Source organism: Salvelinus alpinus, chromosome 2 (assembly GCF_045679555.1).
Source record: "Salvelinus alpinus chromosome 2, SLU_Salpinus.1, whole genome shotgun sequence".
NCBI classification, from domain to species: domain Eukaryota; kingdom Metazoa; phylum Chordata; class Actinopteri; order Salmoniformes; family Salmonidae; genus Salvelinus; species Salvelinus alpinus.
The window spans coordinates 14,037,686-14,059,091 of NC_092087.1; the positions used below are offsets into that span (position 1 = coordinate 14,037,686).

At 41.6% G+C, this 21,406-nt stretch overlaps 1 protein-coding gene across 3 annotated transcripts in view; it reads right to left on the bottom strand.

Moving 5' to 3' along the window:
• The window catches only part of LOC139554428 (synaptotagmin-2-like), a 69,411-nt gene that overhangs the window by 10,810 nt on the left and 37,195 nt on the right, over positions 1 to 21,406 (bottom strand). For 2 of the 3 annotated variants that reach the window (XM_071367217.1, XM_071367196.1), the window contains exons 2-3: positions 1,244 to 1,474; positions 894 to 1,054 (exon numbers count right to left, since the gene is read on the bottom strand). In XM_071367217.1, coding sequence (XP_071223318.1) covers positions 894 to 1,054; positions 1,244 to 1,445 — 363 coding nt within the window. In that variant the 5' untranslated portion in view covers positions 1,446 to 1,474. Of the gene's footprint in view, positions 1 to 893; positions 1,055 to 1,243; positions 1,475 to 15,795; positions 15,928 to 21,406 lie in introns of those variants that run through there. The other variant, XM_071367206.1, reaches the window with a different exon arrangement.

Below are 21,406 nucleotides of genomic sequence, written 5' to 3' on the forward strand. Positions count from 1 at the left end.
GGACGAATAATGGTTTGGGGCTGTTGTTCATGGTTCAGGCTCCTTAGTTCCAGGGAAGTGAAATTTTAACGCTACAGCATACAATCACATGTTAGACGATTCTGTTCTTCCAACTTTGTGGCAATAGTTTGGGGAAGGCCCTTTCCTGTTTCAGCATGACAATGCCCCCGTGCACAAAGCAAGGTCCATACAGAAGTGGTTTGTCGATATCGGTGTGGAAGAACTCGACTGGCCTGCACAGAGCCCTGACCTCAATCCCAATGAACCCCTTTGGGATGAATTGGAATGCCAACTGCAAGCCAGGCCTCACTAATACTCTTGTGGCTGAATGGAAGCAAGTCCCCGCAGCAATGTTTCAACATCTAGTGGAAAGCCTTCCCAGAAGAGTGGAATTTGTTATAGCAGCAGAGGGGGGGACCAACTCCTTATTAATGCCCGTCATTTTGGAATGAGATTTTCAACTAGCAGGTGTCCACATACGTTTGGTCAGGTAGTGTATTTTACTGTGGTCAAATTAAGATCTTCCATCTTTACATATTGACCAAAACTTTCCCAAGTTCCTCAAACAAAATAAATTGTTGCACAGTAAATAAAACAGGCAACCATATTGTTATGGAGGAATGGAGTCTGTGGCTTAGTAGGCTAATAATTATAGACGCCCTCTGTCAGCTATCCCGAGATTAATTCCTAGTCCTCTTTGTCTACGTTCATCATCTAAAAATAAATAACTTAACGTACTGATATTCATGTGAGTTTTGTGTTCATATTCATATGAGTTTTATGAGTTTTGTGTTCAAATGAAATACGTATCCTGAGTGTGATATATGTTATGTCTGTTGGACCTGCATGTACTCTGCGAACTGAGTTTATATGTGGAGCCCGAAGTACCATACCTCGTCCCCTTTCATGTTCTTCATGTTGAGGCCATCTTTGCCCTTCTTGCCCTTCTTGTTCTTCTTCTTCTTACAACAGCACTTCTTGATGATGCAGAAGCAGCAGGTGAGGATGAGGAGGGCGGCCACCACAGCGATAGCTATGATGGCCCAGGAGGGCACTGCAACACACACAGGGGAGTTACGAGGAAAAAAACACTACTATGTAAATACCTCAATATGGGTTGTACTCCTATGAGATCATCCAGATTTAGGATTCTATGTTCCAAAGTTGTTCCATGCATAGTACATGAGTTATGAGTCAGGGTTGGGAAAAAATAAAGTATTTTGGTTAACCAGGGAAGACATACATGGGATCTTATCGATCTCGTTCATGAACTTGCTCTTGATCTCTTCGAACATGTCGTTCTTGGAAACTGTGCCGTTGCCTGGGGGTTCAGCCACGGTGGTGGCGATGGCGACGGCTGGGGCCGCGGTCATAGTGGCGCCGGTGCCCGTGGGCTCTGGACCCACCATGGCCTCAGGCTTATTCTTGAACAAGTTCCACTTCATCCTCAATGACTAGGCCACACACACAGTCCCTGGGGAAAGTCACAGACACACAAAGAGACGGTCAGTTGCCATCACCAGCAGCACAGGCAATGAAGTGTGTAACCTTTGGTATAACACACAAACACACACACATCAAAAAGACATGTATTTCATCACTCATTACCTATCGCCATACATGTATCACTATCATGGCAATGTTTAGGGAATTAAAAACAGGCATCTGTTAGAGATTCACTTCAGAAGTTAGATTAGTCCTCTCTGGCACTCCACTCCAATAGAAACAATTTAGTAGCTGAGTATTGGTTTTCTGCACACAAAGAAACAAAATGGAGGATGTACAATTCTACCATGTGACCCAACTCAATTCCTTAGCAATGTGTCAGACAGTAGAGCAGCACAGTGACAAGGCTGGAGTGGTTTGTATGGAAATGGCCTCCTTGACATCAGTCCACATCACAGACCCTGAGGATAAAAATGCCAGCCGGTAGAACTGCATCCTTAATGTACTATAAACTCCTAAATGGATTTAACTCAGGGATGAAACGGCTAATCTCATTTGTTTGAGGAATGAGACACAGTATGTTAATATTACATGAATGTCAATGAAATAACATTCTGTCAATGAGGCCCTCAGTCCCTTAAGAAAGCCGATATTCAACATTACAGCATTACATCACGGTCCGTTAGGGATGAAATAAAAATGAATGGTTGGAGTTAACACGTCTTCTACTTGAGGTGGAAAACGTGCCAAATAAATACGAAGGCTCCCTTTCCAAAATGTGTTCCAAAGAGGACTATTGTCCATTTATGATGCGGGATCTGTTCCCTCTGAAGGAATGGCAAAGACTAAGGTGATTATAATATATCAATTATAATATGCTATGTCTCTTCTGAAACAATGATCTCCACCAAATTGAAATGAGGCACTCGTGACCGAAACATCCTTCTTTCTACTGGAGCGTCTAGGTCCAAAAGGATCAGCTCCTTATCAGCTTCTACCCCCAACCCATAAGGCTGCTGAACAATGAATCACTGTTTATTATCTATGCATAGTCACTTTACCCCTACCTATATGTACATAGTACCTAAATTACCTCGACTAACCTGTACCCCCGCATATAGTCTCGTTATTGTTATTTTATTGTGTTACTTTTTTTACTTTCGTTTATTTAGTAAATATTTTATTAACTCTTATTTTCTTAAAACTGCATTGTTGGTTAAGGGCTTGTAAGTAAGCATTTCACAGTAAGGCCCATGTGTAACGGTTTTCCTCTTCCTCTTCATCCGAAGAGGAGGAGCATGGATTGAACCAAGACGCAGCGTGATACTTAGACATGATATTTATTTAGACACGACAAAACAACGAAGACAAAAAACGAACTATACTTGAATTAACTAACAAAATAACAAAACGAATGTAGACAGACCTGGACGTAAGAACTTACATGTAACACGAAGAACGCACGAACAGGGAAATGACTACATAAAAACCGAACGAACAAAATGAACAAACAAACCGAAACAGTCCTGTATGGTGCAACATAGACAGACACTAACTGTGCTGACAAACTGCCTGGGAGCTCCTCAGTGGTGAAACTCCTCCTTCAATCAGTGGTGAACCAGGTGGAACAAATCTTCCAGGCAATCAGGGTGTGCCAGCACCTGGCTCTGCTGTTGTCTTTAGACCGCAGTGAAAGGAGCATTTATAACACCACAAGACCAAGGAAACTTCATCTTTGTGATCAAGGTGACTGTGCAAGTCCAAGCCCTCCACAAAACTGTGAAAGACAGCCGGTAAGCGCCATATTGGCCATGCTTGACTATACTGACTTAAGCAGTGCACTGCTAATGATACTCTGGAAAACACAGACTCTTAACTCTTAACTTTGATAGGACTTTTGCAGTGGTATTTATAACTTCAAATGTTGTTTGTGGGGTATAAAGGAAAAGTAAGAAGAGCCAAATTCATTGTTGACAAAGAACTTGTTTGAAATGGTTAAAAGTAATTTAAACTTTGTAGAAATCTTAGTAAACCAAGTTCTTAGTTCAGTAACAAATGTATAGTCTAAAAAATCTTTGGCTAAAAAATGAAAGATTTGTCTGTTTAAAACTACTGATTAGAAAATAAATGTAAATTTTTACTACTAAAAATATTTTTAATGTATTTGGCTAAAAATGCAAATATAGATAAAAATATACTGATTCTGCTCATTTGATTAAAAATGGTGGGTTTCTATTTTGGGAAACATTTGCTTAAGTGGAAACCTTGTATTTTATAATGGCAGAAATGTGTTTATCTGAGGTGAATGTGGATAATTTTGTGTATTTAATTAGGCTGTCAACTCAAATAATAACTTGTATTTGTCATCTCTTTTTTGAGGTTTTTCACCTGTTTACTGCCAACCAAAGAATGGTAAATAAAAGACAAACAACTGATTCCATGGCTGTTTATTGAGTGAAATCCAGTTAAAATCTTCATGTGGAGGGACTGTCCTTTTCAAGTGGGGAATTGCACAAGAAAGGGGTCAAAACTTGACACTAACACAGGAGACAACCACCCACGACCAACAAAGTGAAAACACCTACCTTAATATGATTCTCAATCAGAGGAGATGAAAACCACCTGCCTCTAATTGAGAACCATATCAGGTCACCCGTTAACCAACATAGAAACAGAAAACATAGACTGCCCACCCAAACTCACGTCCTGACCAGCTAACACATAAAAACTAACAGAAAACAGGTCAGGAACGTGACACCATGTGATAAATACAATTTCATTTGATTTGAATCCTAATAGGATTAGCAATGTACTGTACTGAATCAATTCACCCTGTGAGAAGGTGAGATGGAGAGGCTGAATGGGAATTATGACCTTCGGATGCATGTTAGACCAACTGTTATAGGCCCCTCCTATTGCTCCCCAAAAAGTTCTCAGGAGTTCCCATTATCATGTACTGACTCATAATTACACATCTATAACAGTGGATGGCTTTTCATGTCTAATCATCTATAACAGTGAATGGCTTCTCATGTCTAATCCTCTATAACAGTGAATGGCTTCTCATGTCTAATCATCTATAACAGTGAATGGCTTCTCATGTCTAATCATCTATAACAGTGAATGGCTTCTCATGTCTAATCATCTATAACAGTGAATGGCTTCTCATGTCTAATCATCTATAACAGTGAATGGCTTCTCATGTCTAATCATCTATAACAGTGGATGGCTTCTCATGTCTAATTAGGGATTATTTTCAGAGAAATTATATTTAAAGTGAGGGATGAGATCACTGTGGAAATAGAAAATGGTATAACAGGAAGCAAATTAATTATATATTTTCTCATCTACCCAGCAGGGTTTGGCTCAACTCAAATTGAAGGCAGTCAATTCAGGAAGTGATTAGAAATGTACAATTCAGAAATGTTTTAACAAAAAAAAAAAAAAAAAAGCTTTTACTTTTCAGTTAATTGAGAAGTAATTGAAAATAAATATATGTATTTATTTTTATTATTGAACTATAATTTGAGTTTACTTCCTGAATTAACTGCCCTGCTACCCAGATGCAGGCTACGGTAATAAGAGTGTTTATCAATCTGACTGCAATCCGCAATCACCAACCACAATCATAAAGAATAAGAATGCATGAAACACTATAACCCCGCGTCTGTCTTCTTCTGGGGAATCCTATAGACTACAAACAGCTGGCCAAATAAATTCTCATCTCAGGCCTCAGCAAGCATCATATCATTCTGTGCCAGTTCTGTGTTGCTCTCAGGGGCGGCAACAGGAGGAAAGAGTAGGGAACGTTACCCAATTACATTGAAGTCTGACAATTTATTTCCCAGAATTCCTAGCTACACTGGTGTCTCAGGGGTGACACCAGCATCTGATTAACATTTACAGATCATGGTGATACTCATTGTGAGTCATACTCATATTTGATTGGGTAGGACTAAGCAGGGCTGAGAAATGTCACGACAGTGCGAAAAGCGTACCGCTAACCTTGAGCCAGCCCACTCAACAACCCATAGAATAAAGAGCTACTTGTTGCCACACGGCCATTGTCCGGCTCTGCCTCCCTGCTGTCCCTATTGTATCCTTCTCTCAGGGCAGGATATCTAAGGTGGAAAATGACGATCCTCCCCTATTCTGCACATCCAGAATTGGTTATAAATCTATTACTCACCAAAATCAATAATGGCAGATGACGATGAGAGTAGATGTGCATGTCACAGTAACGTGACGTCTCTAAATCCTGTTAGTTTGGTAATAGACCAACCCTATCATCTCTCCTGAAATCTACAATCATATTGGTCTGGTAATAGATCAACCCTATCATCTCTTGACATCTACAATCCTATTGGTCTGGTAATAGACCAACCATATCATCTCTCCTGACATCTACAATCCTATTGGTCTGGTAATAGACCAACCATATCATCTCTCCTGACATCTACACTCCTATTGGTCTGGTAATAGATCAACCATATCATCTCTCCTGACATCTACACTCCTATTGGTCTGGTAATAGATCAACCCTATCATCTCTCCTGACATCTACGCTCCTATTGGTCTGGTAATAGACCAACCCTATCATCTTTCCTGACATTTACAATCCTATTGGTCTGGTAATAGATCAAACCTATCATCTCTTGACATCTACAATCCTATTGGTCTGGTAATAGATAAACCATATCATCGCTCCTGACATTTACAATCCTATTGGCCTGGTGATAGATCAACCCTATCATCTCTTGACATCTACAATCCTATTGGTCTGGTAATAGACTAACCCTATCATCTATTGACATCTACAATCCTATTGGTCTGGTAATAGATCAATCCTATCATCTTTCCTGACATCTACAATCCTATTGGTCTGGTGATAGATCAACCCTATCATCTCTCCTGACATCTACAATCCTATTGGTCTGGTGATAGATCACCCCTATCATCTCTCCTGACATCTACAATCCTATTGGTCCGGTAATAGATCAACCCTATCATCTCTCCTGACATCTACAATCCTATTGGTCTGGTGATAGATCACTCCAGTATCTCTCCTGACATCTACAATCCTATTGGTCTGGTAATAGATCAACCCTATCATCTCTCCTGACATATACAATCCTATTGGTCTGGTAATATACTAACCCTATCATCTCTCCTGACATTTACAATCCTATTGGTCTGGTAATAGATCAACCCTATCATCTCTCCTGACATCTACAATCCTATTGGTCTGGTAATAAATCAACCCTATCATCTCTCCTGACATCTACAATCCTATTGGTCTGGTAATAGATCAACCCTATCATTTCTTGACATCTACAATCCTATTGGTCTGGTAATAGATCAACCCTATCATCTCTCCTGACATCTACAATCCTATTGGTCTGGTGATAGACTAACCCTATCATCTCTCCTGAAATCTACAATCCTATTGGTCTGGTGATAGATCAACCCTATCATCTCTTGACATCTACAATCCTATTGGTCTGGTACTAGATCAACCCTATCATCTCTCCTGACATCTACAATCCTATTGGTCTGGTGATAGATCAACCCTATCATCTCTCCTGACATCTACAATCCTATTGGTCTGGTGATAGATCAACCCTATCATCTCTCCTGACATCTACAATCCTATTGGTCAGGTAATAGATCAACCATATCATCTCTCCTGACATTTACAATCCTATTGGTCTGGTAATAGATAAACCATACCATCGCTCCTGACATTTACAATCCTATTGGTCTGGTGATAGATCAACCCTATCATCTCTCCTGACATCTACAATCCTATTGGTCTGGTAATAGATCAACACTATCATCTCTCCTGACATTTACAATCCTATTGGTCTGGTAATAGATCAACCCTATCATCTCTCCTGACATCTACAATCCTATTGGTCTGGTAATAGATCAACACTATCATCTCTCCTGAAATTTACAATCCTATTGGTCTGGTAATAGATCAACCCTATCATCTCTCCTGACATCTACAATCCTATTGGTCTGGTGATAGACTAACCCTATCATCTCTCCTGACATCTACAATCCTATTAGTCTGGTAATAGATCAACCCTATCATCTCTCCTGACATCTACAATCCTATTGGTCTGGTAATAGATAAACCCTATCATCTCTCCTGACATCTACAATCCTATTGGTCTGGTGATAGATCACTCCAGTATCTCTCCTGACATCTACAATCCTATTGGTCTGGTAATAGATCAACCCTATCATCTCTCCTGACATCTACAATCCTATTGGTCTGGTAATAGATCAACCCTATCATCTCTCCTGACATCTACAATCCTATTGGTCGGGTAATAGATCAACCATATAATCTCTCCTGAAATCTACAATCATATTGGTCTGGTAATAGATCAACCCTATCATCTCTTGACATCTACAATCCTATTGGTCTGGTAATAGACCAACCCTATCATCTCTCCTGACATTTACAATCCTATTGGTCTGGTAATAGATCAACCCTATCATCTCTCCTGACATTTACAATCCTATTGGTCTGGTAATAGACCAACCATATCATCTCTCCTGAAATCTACAATTCTATTGGTCTGGTAATAGATCAACCATATCATCTCTTGACATCTACAATCCTATTGGTCTGGTAATAGATCAACCATATCATCTCTCCTGACATCTACACTCCTATTGGTCTGGTAATAGATCAACCCTATCATCTCTCCTGACATCTACGCTCCTATTGGTCTGGTAATAGACCAACCCTATCATCTTTCCTGACATTTACAATCCTATTGGTCTGGTAATAGATCAAACCTATCATCTCTTGACATCTACAATCCTATTGGTCTGGTAATAGATAAACCATATCATCGCTCCTGACATTTACAATCCTATTGGCCTGGTGATAGATCAACCCTATCATCTCTTGACATCTACAATCCTATTGGTCTGGTAATAGACTAACCCTATCATCTCTTGACATCTACAATCCTATTGGTCTGGTAATAGATCAATCCTATCATCTTTCCTGACATCTACAATCCTATTGGTCTGGTGATAGATCAACCCTATCATCTCTCCTGACATCTACAATCCTATTGGTCTGGTGATAGATCACCCCTATCATCTCTCCTGACATCTACAATCCTATTGGTCCGGTAATAGATCAACCCTATCATCTCTCCTGACATCTACAATCCTATTGGTCTGGTGATAGATCACTCCAGTATCTCTCCTGACATCTACAATCCTATTGGTCTGGTAATAGATCAACCCTATCATCTCTCCTGACATATACAATCCTATTGGTCTGGTAATATACTAACCCTATCATCTCTCCTGACATTTACAATCCTATTGGTCTGGTGATAGATCAACCCTATCATCTCTTGACATCTACAATCCTATTGGTCTGGTACTAGATCAACCCTATCATCTCTCCTGACATCTACAATCCTATTGGTCTGGTGATAGATCAACCCTATCATCTCTCCTGACATCTACAATCCTATTGGTCTGGTGATAGATCAACCCTATCATCTCTCCTGACATCTACAATCCTATTGGTCTGGTAATAGATCAACCATATCATCTCTCCTGACATTTATAATCCTATTGGTCTGGTAATAGATAAACCATACCATCGCTCCTGACATTTACAATCCTATTGGTCTGGTGATAGATCAACCCTATCATCTCTCCTGACATCTACAATCCTATTGGTCTGGTAATAGATCAACACTATCATCTCTCCTGACATTTACAATCCTATTGGTCTGGTAATAGATCAACCCTATCATCTCTCCTGACATCTACAATCCTATTGGTCTGGTAATAGATCAACACTATCATCTCTCCTGAAATTTACAATCCTATTGGTCTGGTAATAGATCAACCCTATCATCTCTCCTGACATCTACAATCCTATTGGTCTGGTGATAGACTAACCCTATCATCTCTCCTGACATCTACAATCCTATTAGTCTGGTAATAGATCAACCCTATCATCTCTCCTGACATCTACAATCCTATTGGTCTGGTAATAGATAAACCCTATAATCTCTCCTGACATCTACAATCCTATTGGTCTGGTGATAGATCACTCCAGTATCTCTCCTGACATCTACAATCCTATTGGTCTGGTAATAGATCAACCCTATCATCTCTCCTGACATCTACAATCCTATTGGTCTGGTAATAGATCAACCCTATCATCTCTCCTGACATCTACAATCCTATTGGTCGGGTAATAGATCAACCATATAATCTCTCCTGAAATCTACAATCATATTGGTCTGGTAATAGATCAACCCTATCATCTCTTGACATCTACAATCCTATTGGTCTGGTAATAGACCAACCCTATCATCTCTCCTGACATTTACAATCCTATTGGTCTGGTAATAGATCAACCCTATCATCTCTCCTGACATTTACAATCCTATTGGTCTGGTAATAGACCAACCATATCATCTCTCCTGAAATCTACAATCCTATTGGTCTGGTAATAGATCAACCATATCATCTCTTGACATCTACAATCCTATTGGTCTGGTAATAGATCAACCATATCATCTCTCCTGACATCTACACTCCTATTGGTCTGGTAATAGATCAACCCTATCATCTCTCCTGACATCTACGCTCCTATTGGTCTGGTAATAGACCAACCCTATCATCTTTCCTGACATTTACAATCCTATTGGTCTGGTAATAGATCAAACCTATCATCTCTTGACATCTACAATCCTATTGGTCTGGTAATAGATAAACCATATCATCGCTCCTGACATTTACAATCATATTGGCCTGGTGATAGATCAACCCTATCATCTCTTGACATCTACAATCCTATTGGTCTGGTGATAGATCACCCCTATCATCTCTCCTGACATCTACAATCCTATTGGTCCGGTAATAGATCAACCCTATCATCTCTCCTGACATCTACAATCCTATTGGTCTGGTGATAGATCACTCCAGTATCTCTCCTGACATCTACAATCCTATTGGTCTGGTAATAGATCAACCCTATCATCTCTCCTGACATCTACAATCCTATTGTTCTGGTGATAGACTAACCCTATCATCTCTCCTGACATCTACAATCCTATTAGTCTGGTAATAGATCAACCCTATCATCTCTCCTGACATCTACAATCCTATTGGTCTGGTAATAGATAAACCCTATCATCTCTCCTGACATCTACAATCCTATTGGTCTGGTGATAGATCACTCCAGTATCTCTCCTGACATCTATAATCCTATTGGTCTGGTAATATATCAACCCTATCATCTCTCCTGACATCTACAATCCTATTGGTCTGGTAATAGATCAACCCTATCATCTCTCCTGACATCTACAATCCTATTGGTCTGGTGATAGATCACTCCAGTATCTCTCCTGACATCTACAATCCTATTGGTCTGGTAATAGATCAACCCTAGCATCTCTCCTGACATCTACAATCCTATTGTTCTGGTGATAGACTAACCCTATCATCTCTCCTGACATCTACAATCCCATTAGTCTGGTAATAGATCAACCCTATCATCTCTCCTGACATCTACAATCCTATTGGTCTGGTAATAGATAAACCCTATCATCTCTCCTGACATCTACAATCCTATTGGTCTGGTGATAGATCACTCCAGTATCTCTCCTGACATCTATAATCCTATTGGTCTGGTAATATATCAACCCTATCATCTCCCCTGACATCTACAATCCTATTGGTCTGGTAATAGATCAACCATATCATCTCTCCTGACATCTACAATCCTATTGGTCTGGTAATAGATCAACCCTATCATCTCTTGACATCTACAATCCTATTGGTCTGGTGATAGATCAACCCTATCATCTCTCCTGAAATCTACAATCCTATTGGTCTGGTGATAGACTAACCCTATCATCTCTCCTGACATCTACAGTCCTATTGGTCTGGTAATAGATCAACCCTATCATCTCTCCTGACATTTACAATCCTATTGGTCTGGTAATAGATCATCCCTATCATCTCTCCTGAAATCTACAATCCTATTGGTCTGGTGATAGACTAACCCTATCATCACTCCTGACATCTACCATCCTATTGGTCTGGTAATAGATCAACCCTATCTTCTCTCCTGAAATCTACAATCCTATTGGTCTGGTAATAGACTAACCCTATCATCTCTCCTGACATCTACAATCCTATTGGTCTGGTGATAGACTAACCCTATCATCTCTCCTGACATCTACAGTCCTATTGGTCTGGTAATAGATCAACCCTATCATCTCTCCTGACATCTACAATCCTATTGGTCTGGTAATAAATCAACCCTATCATCTCTCCTGACATCTACAATCCTATTGGTCTGGTAATAGATCAACCCTATCATCTCTTGACATCTACAATCCTATTGGTCTGGTAATAGATCAACCCTATCATCTCTCCTGACATCTACAATCCTATTGGTATGGTGATAGACTAACCCTATCATCTCTCCTGAAATCTACAATCCTATTGGTCTGGTGATAGATCAACCCTATCATCTCTTGACATCTACAATCCTATTGGTCTGGTACTAGATCAACCCTATCATCTCTCCTGACATCTACAATCCTATTGGTCTGGTGATAGATCAACCCTATCATCTCTCCTGACATCTACAATCCTATTGGTCTGGTGTTAGATCAACCCTATCATCTCTCCTGACATCTACAATCCTATTGGTCTGGTAATAGATCAACCCTAGCATCTCTCCTGACATTTACAATCCTATTGGTCTGGTAATAGATAAACCATACCATCGCTCCTGACATTTACAATCCTATTGGTCTGGTGATAGATCAACCCTATCATCTCTCCTGCATCTACAATCCTATTGGTCTGGTAATAGATCAACACTATCATCTCTCCTGACATTTACAATCCTATTGGTCTGGTAATAGATCAACCCTATCATCTCTCCTGACTTCTACAATCCTATTGGTCTGGTGATAGACTAACCCTATCATCTCTCCTGACATCTACAATCCTATTAGTCTGGTAATAGATCAACCCTATCATCTCCCCTGACATCTACAATCCTATTGGTCTGGTAATAGATCAACCCTATCATCTCTCCTGACATCTACAATCCTATTGGTCTGGTAATAGATCAACCCTATCATCTCTTGACATCTACAATCCTATTGGTCTGGTAATAGATCAACCCTATCATCTCTCCTGACATCTACAATCCTATTGGTCTGGTAATAGACTAACCCTATCATCTCCTGATGATACAAAAACTCTTTGGAGAAGTAGCTGATACAAAATACCATTATTGCTCGATGTTGGTATACAATACTATCACAAACAGTGAAGGAGTATTGCTATGTCAACTATTGAAAAGGGATAGAAACTGGATATATTGTAATTGAAGATATGCATATTGTAACACACTGAGTGCACAGAACATTAAAACCACCTTCCTAACATTGAGTTGCACCCCTGTTTGCCCTCAGAACAGCCTCAGTTCGTCGGGGCATGGACTCTACAAGGTGTTGAAAGCGTTCCACAGGGATGCTGGTCCATGTTGACTTCAAAGCTTCCCACAGTTGTCAAGTTGGCTGGATGTCCTTTGGGTGGTGGATCATTCTTGATACAGTGGAAACTATTGAATGCGAAAAACCCAGCAGGGTTGCAGTTGACACAAACTGGTCCGCCTGGCACCTACTACCATACCCTGTTCAAATGCACTTCAATCTTTTGTCTTGCCCATTCACCTTCTGAATGGCACACATACACAATCCATGTCTCAATTGTCTCAAGGCTTGAAAATCATTCTTTAACCTGTTTCCTCCCCTTTATCTACACTGACTGAAGTTGGATTTAACAAGTGACATCAATAATGTGTGTGTGTGTGTGTTAGTTTGTGTGTGTGTGTGTGTGTGTGTGTGTGTGTGTGTGTGTGTGTGTGTGTGTGTGTGTGTGTGTGTGTGTGTGTGTGTGTGTGTGTGTGTGTGTGTGTGTGTGTGTGTGTGTGTGTGTGTGTGTGAGCCTGTGTGTGTGTGTGAGCCTGTGTGTGTGTGAGCCTGTGTGTGTGTGTGTGAGCCTGTGTGTGTGTGTGTCTATGTGTAACGGATGTGAAATGGCTAGCTAGTTAGCGGGTATGCGCTACTAGCATTTCAATCAGTTACGTCACTTGCTCTGAGACTTAAGTAGGGTTTCCCCTTGCTCTGCAAGGGCCGTGGCCTTTGTGGAGCGATGGGTAACAATGCTTCGTGGGCGACCGTTGTTGATGTGTGCAGAAGGTCCCTGGTTCGCGCCCGTGTCGGGGCGAGGGGACGGTTTAAAGTTATACTGTTAAATTGATGCTGTTGACCCGGATCACTGGTTGCTGCGGAAAAGGAGGAGGTTGAAAGGGTGGTGAGTGTAACGGATGTGAAATGGCTAGCTAGTTAGCGGGTACGCGCTACTAGCGTTTCAATCAGTTACGTCACTTGCTCTGAAACCTAGAAGTAGTGTTGCACCTTGCTCTGCAAGGGCCGCGGCTTTTGTGGAGCGATGGGTAACGACGCTTCGTGGGTGTCAGTTGTTGATGTGTGCAGAGGGTCCCTGGTTCGAGCCCGGGTATGGGCGAGGGGACGTACTAAAGTTATACTGTTACATATGCGTCTGTATGTGAGAGGCTCTCCAATGCAAAAAGCTTCCCAGAGGTTTTTCATTCCCTCTAAAAGGGCTGGATGACAAAAACGATCTGTCTCAGTTTAGTTGACAAGCAGTTTCTAAGGCCCATCTAAATGAGCAAGCAAGACAATTGGACAGAATTGGGATACATGGCAGGCAAACGTAGAGCTTAACCCCGATTACATGTGTCCTCACTGGAGACAGACCGACACACGCAGGTCTACAACGGATCTTTACTGACTTTAGAATCAGCCAGCCAGATCACCACGTGCACTGCCAGATCACCACGGGCACTCTATTTCGCTCTAGATCACCCAGCCCTATCACCACATACACTCTATTTTGTATAGATTTTACCATCAAAGAAGAATGTTACCTTGCCAAACCAACAGTATTTTGTTGTAGATGTAAAGAGGTGTTTACATGCAGTTGGCATATTTATGTTTTCAGAAACTTTTGTCAACTGTACAGTTGTCTACCTAAGATACCAAGTACTAAGGCAATGATATACTGTATGTAGGAAAGGCATTGTCTAAAGTCGCAACAGACAGTGACATGATCAAGACATGGGTCAGCAGCAACAGTAAAACAGTATTCTGTCAGCGTAGTTCATAACTTGTATGTGACTGTGATTCAATGCAAGGCGCATTATAGCGCGGACAGGTCATTTATGATTGAGCCAACATGTGCAGCTTTTACCGTGAATGCAACCTACGCAAGTGCTGCATTGTCGGCTGTGTAGTGCGCTGCTCTATAACGTGTCTTCGTAATGAAACCTCATCTTCATTGACCTAGAGGCCACAAATCAACACGCTTTGCATCTCCAACAGGTGCATTTTTTTAAGTGTTCAAAAAACCTTAAAACAGCTAAAGGCTATATGCTATCCCACTCCACAAGACGTGTTCAATTCCAGACTCCTTATGAAACGTTACAGCAGAGAAACTAGTTGTTGCCGAGCAAATGAGATCCAGCTGAATTGCTTCTGACTGATACCTTACAGCCTGCCTGAGGCCATGCTAGCCAATGGAGTTTGGGATCAGACAAATCAAATGACTAATTGTTTGATGTCACAGACAGAATGAAAATGGCTAGTATAGACATAACTGCTTACTCTGTCCTCGCTCTCATTCATCGATATATACCAATCTTAACAGATAAGGATAATTATATGACAAATGACAATTAAAATGATTCCTGCCAAACAAATTGACATACATCACGACTTATAATAACAGTCGTAACAGCAACAGGCTATATTCAATCATAGCATAATAGCCTTTGTCTAATTCTCAACTTGTATACGACTGTAAGGCGACAGAGACAAGAAAAGAAAGCTATCCATCCTATTCATAGCAGTAGTACGAACTGTACCCCAACGCTGCAGGTACTCTTAGTACTTAGACACCAGTGTCTACATTTATGCAGTTCAACACTGGACAGCTCCACTTAGCTAGTCACAAACCGAAAGCCCCAGAAACACACCATACAAACCCCTCAAATTGTCTAATGATTTGCACATTCATAGTTCAAATCTTCAAACGACAGAAAAATCATTTGACAATCATTTGACACTCTGTATAATAAAAACAAAATCAGTATTAAAGTTGTCCTTAAATGACCTGCATGTCTATATTACCCGCTGATTACCATTTCCAGGGAGGAAATGAGAGTGAGGTAGAAGGTATTACCAGTCTAATGTGATGTTCCCACTGGCTGGGTGACCCATCCAATAATCAGGCTCGTAGGGCTAACGTTTCCGTGCCGTGGTAATATCTACTGATTTCTCCCATAAGCAGAGACTGCAGTCTTTCCCCTCACTTCTCTCCACTGCAGCAGAGCAGGGCAGTTCTCTCTCTCTCTCTCTCTCTCTCTCGCTCTCTCTCTCTCGCTATCTCTCCTGTACAAACCGTCTCCCGCCTTTCCCATCCTCAATCACACACCTCCCTCTCTCAATTCTCTCCTCCCTCACTGTCTCTCCCTCAATATACACACACTCTCTCAATTACCTCCTCCCTCACCGTCTCTCCCTCAACATACACACACTCTCCAATTGTCTCTCTCTTACTCTCTCCATCCTCATTTGCGATGCTGCTCACACTGCTGAATGCAGTATGCTGTGCATCAGTCTAGCATCTGAAAGCCATCGTAAATTATCAATATTTAAACCCCCCTGTTCTCTGTTCTTAGGGGTTGGAATGGCTCACTGATTCACTGGTATGAAAGAGGGATGGAAGAGGGACGGAAAGATAGGCATGGAATGAGAGAGAAAGAAACAAGAGGAGAAGAGGAGAAAGAGAGAGAGAGGGAAGAGGGAAGAGGGAGGGATATAGGTGTGAGGATAGAGGGAAAGAGAGAAAATGGAGAGGTAAACTATTTACACTGAAGTTAAAAGGGTCATACCATTCACTGTACTGAGTATACCAATTTCTCCTCTTCAGCAAACAACCATGTATAAACATTCAGTCTTCCATCGTAGTAATGTTTGATATGCCATATGAAGAGTCTACAATCAATCCTTATCAGCCAAGAAACCCCTTCAAAATGCAGGAGACAGAATGCAGGTTTAGTTGAGAGGGATCAGCATCTCAGAATAGGTGTGCTGATTTCGGATCAGTTTGGCCTTATAGATCACAATAAATAAGATTTTATCTTTTTTTAACTAGGCAAGTCATTTAAGAACAAATTCTTATTTTCAATGACGGCCTAGGAACAGTGGGTTAACTGCCTTGTTTAGGGGCAGAATGCCAGATTTCTGCTCGGGGATTTGATCTGGCAACCTTTCTGTTACTAGTCCAATGCTCTAACCACTAGGCTACCTGCCGCCACAGATTGCATGGACAGGGAAGACCTGATCCTAGATCAGCACCCCTACTCTGAGATGCTTGACATATGGCTCCTGGTGAACATGTCCTCCTCACAACAGATATCTTACATGGGAGGATTTGAAAGGTGACAACAGGATGTAACAAGGATAAGGCCTTGGTGGAATCATGACAGTTACCCTGTTACAATTCACACAATAGATGTAATAATGGACAGACTAAATTATCCATTTGACCTGTTTTGATTCGGATACAAAGATGATTTGATTATATGTCACGATTCATTACTAAATTACAATAGAAAATAACAAGATCATAGAGCTACTATGTTATTGATCCAGCATGAAATCATGTTTCATATAGCTGCAAAGAAAAGGATTTTGTAAACATTTCATTTAAACTCTGAACTCTCAAGTTGCAACTTGAGGTTATTGCTCCACAGTACATGATACGGATATCAGTTAGTCTGCCCTAGAGACTGGAGTTAGTCTGCTCTAAAGATTGGAGTTAGTCTGCCCTACAGACTGGAGTTAGTCTGCTCTACAGATTGGAGTTAGTCTGCTCTACAGATTGGAGTTAGTCTGCTCTACAGATTGGAGTTAGTCTGCTCTACAGATTGGAGTTAGTCTGCTCTACAGATTGGAGTTAGTCTGCTCTACAGATTGGAGTTAGTCTGCCCTACAGACTGGAGTTAGTCTGCTCTACAGATTGGAGTTAGTCTGCCCTACAGACTGGAGTTAGTCTGCTCTACAGATTGGAGTTAGTCTGCTCTACAGATTGGAGTTAGTCTGCTCTACAGATTGGAGTTAGTCTGCTCTACAGTATGGAGTTAGTCTGCTCTACAGTATGGAATTAGTCTGCTCTACAGTATGGAATTAGTCTGCTCTACAGTAAGGAGTTAGTCTGCTCTACAGTATGGAGTTAGTCTGCTCTACAGTATGGAATTAGTCTGCTCTACATTATGGGCTTAGTCTGCTCTACATTATGGAATTAGTCTGCTCTACAGTATGGAATTAGTCTGCTCTACAGTAAGGAGTTAGTCTGCTCTACAGTATGGAATTAGTCTGCTCTACAGTAAGGAGTTAGTCTGCTCTACAGTATGGAGTTAGTCTGCTCTACAGTATGGAGTTAGTCTGCTCTACAGTAAGGAGTTAGTCTGCTCTACAGTATGGAGTTAGTCTGCTCTACAGTAAGGAGTTAGTCTGCTCTATAGTATGGAGTTAGTCTGCTCTACAGTATGGAATTAGTCTGCTCTATAGTATGGAGTTAGTCTGCTCTACAGTAAGGAGTTAGTCTGCTCTATAGTATGGAGTTAGTCTGCTCTACAGTATGGAATTAGTCTGCTCTACAGTATGGAATTAGTCTGCTCTACAGTATGGAGATAGTCTGCTCTATAGTATGGAGTTAGTCTGCTCTACAGTAAGTAGTTAGTCTGCTCTACAGTATGGAGTTAGTCTGCTCTACAGTATGGAATTAGTCTGCTCTACAGTATGGAATTAGTCTGCTCTACAGTAAGGAGTTAGTCTGCTCTACAGTATGGAATTAGTCTGCTCTACAGTAAGGAGTTAGTCTGCTCTACAGTATGGAGTTAGTCTGCTCTACAGTATGGAGTTATTCTGCTCTACAGTATGGAGTTAGTCTGCTCTATAGTTTTGGCTTTGTCTGCTCTAGTCTGCTCTACATTATGTGGAGTTAGCCTTCCATATAGTATGGAGTTAGTCTGCTCTACAGTATGAAGTTAGCCTTCCAAGTATGTTGTGTTAGTATGCCCTACAGAGTCAAGATTGTGCTTAATCTACTGGTGAATAACATGTTGTGACCTGTATGTTTTGGTTTGTAAGAAAAGGCAGTTTTGCATACCCCATCCATTCATCTGTTTAACTCTAGCAGAAATCACCCTTCCGCCATATGGTATCCTTTCATTTGCAGAACAAATTGGTGACATTAAAAAAAACTGAAATAATAATGTTCTCCCTTGAATGAAACTGACCGGTTTGTCTTCTAACTAGCTGCCATGTTCCTGTCCTCCCAACCCCTCTAGTTTGAGCCAAATCCTCCATCAGCATTCCAGTACGGACTTTAGTGGAAAAGTACTATTTCTGCTCATCTCCAGAACTCTCCCAGCCACCTCCAGAGGGAATACCTCATCCATCTCCAGAACTCTCCCAGCCACCTCCAGAGGGAATACCTCATCCATCTCCAGAACTCTCCCAGACACCTCCAGAGGGAATGCTTCATCCATCTCCAGAACTCACCCAGACACCTCCAGAGGGAATACCTCATCCATCTCCAGAACTCTCCCAGACACCTCCAGAGGGAATACCTCATCCATCTCCAGAACTCTCCCAGACACCTCCAGAGGGAATACCTCATCCATCTCCAGAACTCTCCCAGACACCTCCAGAGGGAATATCTCATCCATCTCCAGAACTCTCCCAGACACCTCCAGAGGGAATGCTTCATCCATCTCCAGAACTCTCCCAGACACCTCCAGAGGGAATACCTCATCCATCTCCAGAACTCCCCTAGCCACCTCCAGACGGAATACCTCATCCATCTTCAGATCTCCCCTAGCCACCTCCAGAGGGAATGCCTCATCCATCTCTATAACTCCCCTAGCCACCTCCAGAGGGAATGCCTCATCCATCTCCAGAACTCCCCTAGCCACCTCCAGAGGGAATACCTCATCCACCTCCAGAACTCCCCCAGCCACCTCCAGAGGGAATGCCTCATCCATCTCCAGAACTCACCCAGACACCTCCAGAGGGAATACCTCATCCACCTCCAGAACTCCCCCAGCCACCTCCAGAGGGAATGCCTCATCCATCTCCAGAACTCACCCAGACACCTCCAGAGGGAATGCCTCATCCATCTCCAGAACTCTCCCAGACACCTCCAGAGGGAATGCTTCATCCATCTCCAGAACTCACCCAGACACCTCCAGAGGGAATACCTCATCCATCTCCAGAACTCACCCAGCCATCTCCAGAGGGAATACCTCATCCATCTCCAGAACTCCCCCAGCCACCTCCAGAGGGAATGCCTCATCCATCTCCAGAACTCACCCAGACACCTCCAGAGGGAATACCTCATCCATCTCCAGAACTCACCCAGCCATCTCCAGAGGGAATACCTCATCCATTTCCAGAACTCCCCCAGCCACCTCCAGAGGGAATACCTCATCCATCTCCAGAACTCACCCAGACACCTCCAGAGGGAATGCCTCATCCATGTGTTTGTGTGGAAGTGAACAGCTGGTGGCAGCCAGGCCGGCCCAGCAGGGGCTCTGTCTCTGCCATGTTTCAGGATGTTATGACTCCTTTTGCACAGAGGGGGGCAGTACTGAACTCAAAGCTCACTGTGCATGGTCCGGTTATGCCCTCGGCTGGAATAAGTAAGACTTTATGTTGTGCTATGTCAATATTCCCTAAACCAGTGGTATTAAAACTTTTTCAGAGGGGACCCCATTGTTTTCTGTTTTCTGTTGTAGATTTCGCAATCCCACGCCACCCCAAATCGGAAGACACCGCCTTATCGGTAAATGTAGATTTTTATATGAACAAATAACCTTTAATTCATTACATTTTCATCTCTTATGTTGAAAAGAAACCAATAAATATATTTACTAAATGAAGTTTTATTTTTCAAATTATCTTTACCAAAAATATTTGTATATTGTCTCGTACAATAATCTGTATTATTATATATAATCTAAATATATTTCTTTTTTGGGGGGGGGGGGGGGGGGGTGAAGTGTGCAGATTATTGTACGAGATATATCTATATATATATACATTTTTGGGGCGACCCCACTGCAGTTCCCCCGACTTTGAATACCACTGCACTAAACCTTCCTTAATACCCCCTCACTCCCTACCCACTTACTCACTCCCCCCTCATGGATGTTAAAGCATTTGATTTGTGTAACAATGGGTTAGCAGGAGTTCCCTTAACACCATTTTATGTCTTTTACATCTATGAGATGGAGTGGACAAGCACATACTTTGGGGAGGCGGGCAAGAAATCGGACAGCAGCCAGTGTCTGGGTGGAAGTTGCCCAGAGGTACAGATCATGTTTTCATTGACTGAGTATTAGTAATGACAAACAAACGATGCTTGTACTGTACACAAATCATGTGACAGGAATGTCCTGTTATGTCAGGTGAAAGGGATACCGTGTTGTAGGCTGGAATTGATTACCTTGTCTGGTAGTGACCTCTCTCTCCCAGGGTTATTATCTCTGACAATAACATAGCCCACATCCAGCCCCATGCTGTATCTGGCCGATATACATTACCAGTAAAAGGTTTGGACATACCTACTCATTCAAGGGTTTTTCTAGATTTTTCATTATTTTCTTCATTATATAATAATAGTGAAGACATCACAACTATGAAATAACACATACGGAATACCGTAGTAACCAAAAATTGTTAAACAAATCAAAACATATTTTATAAGTAGCCACACTTTGTGT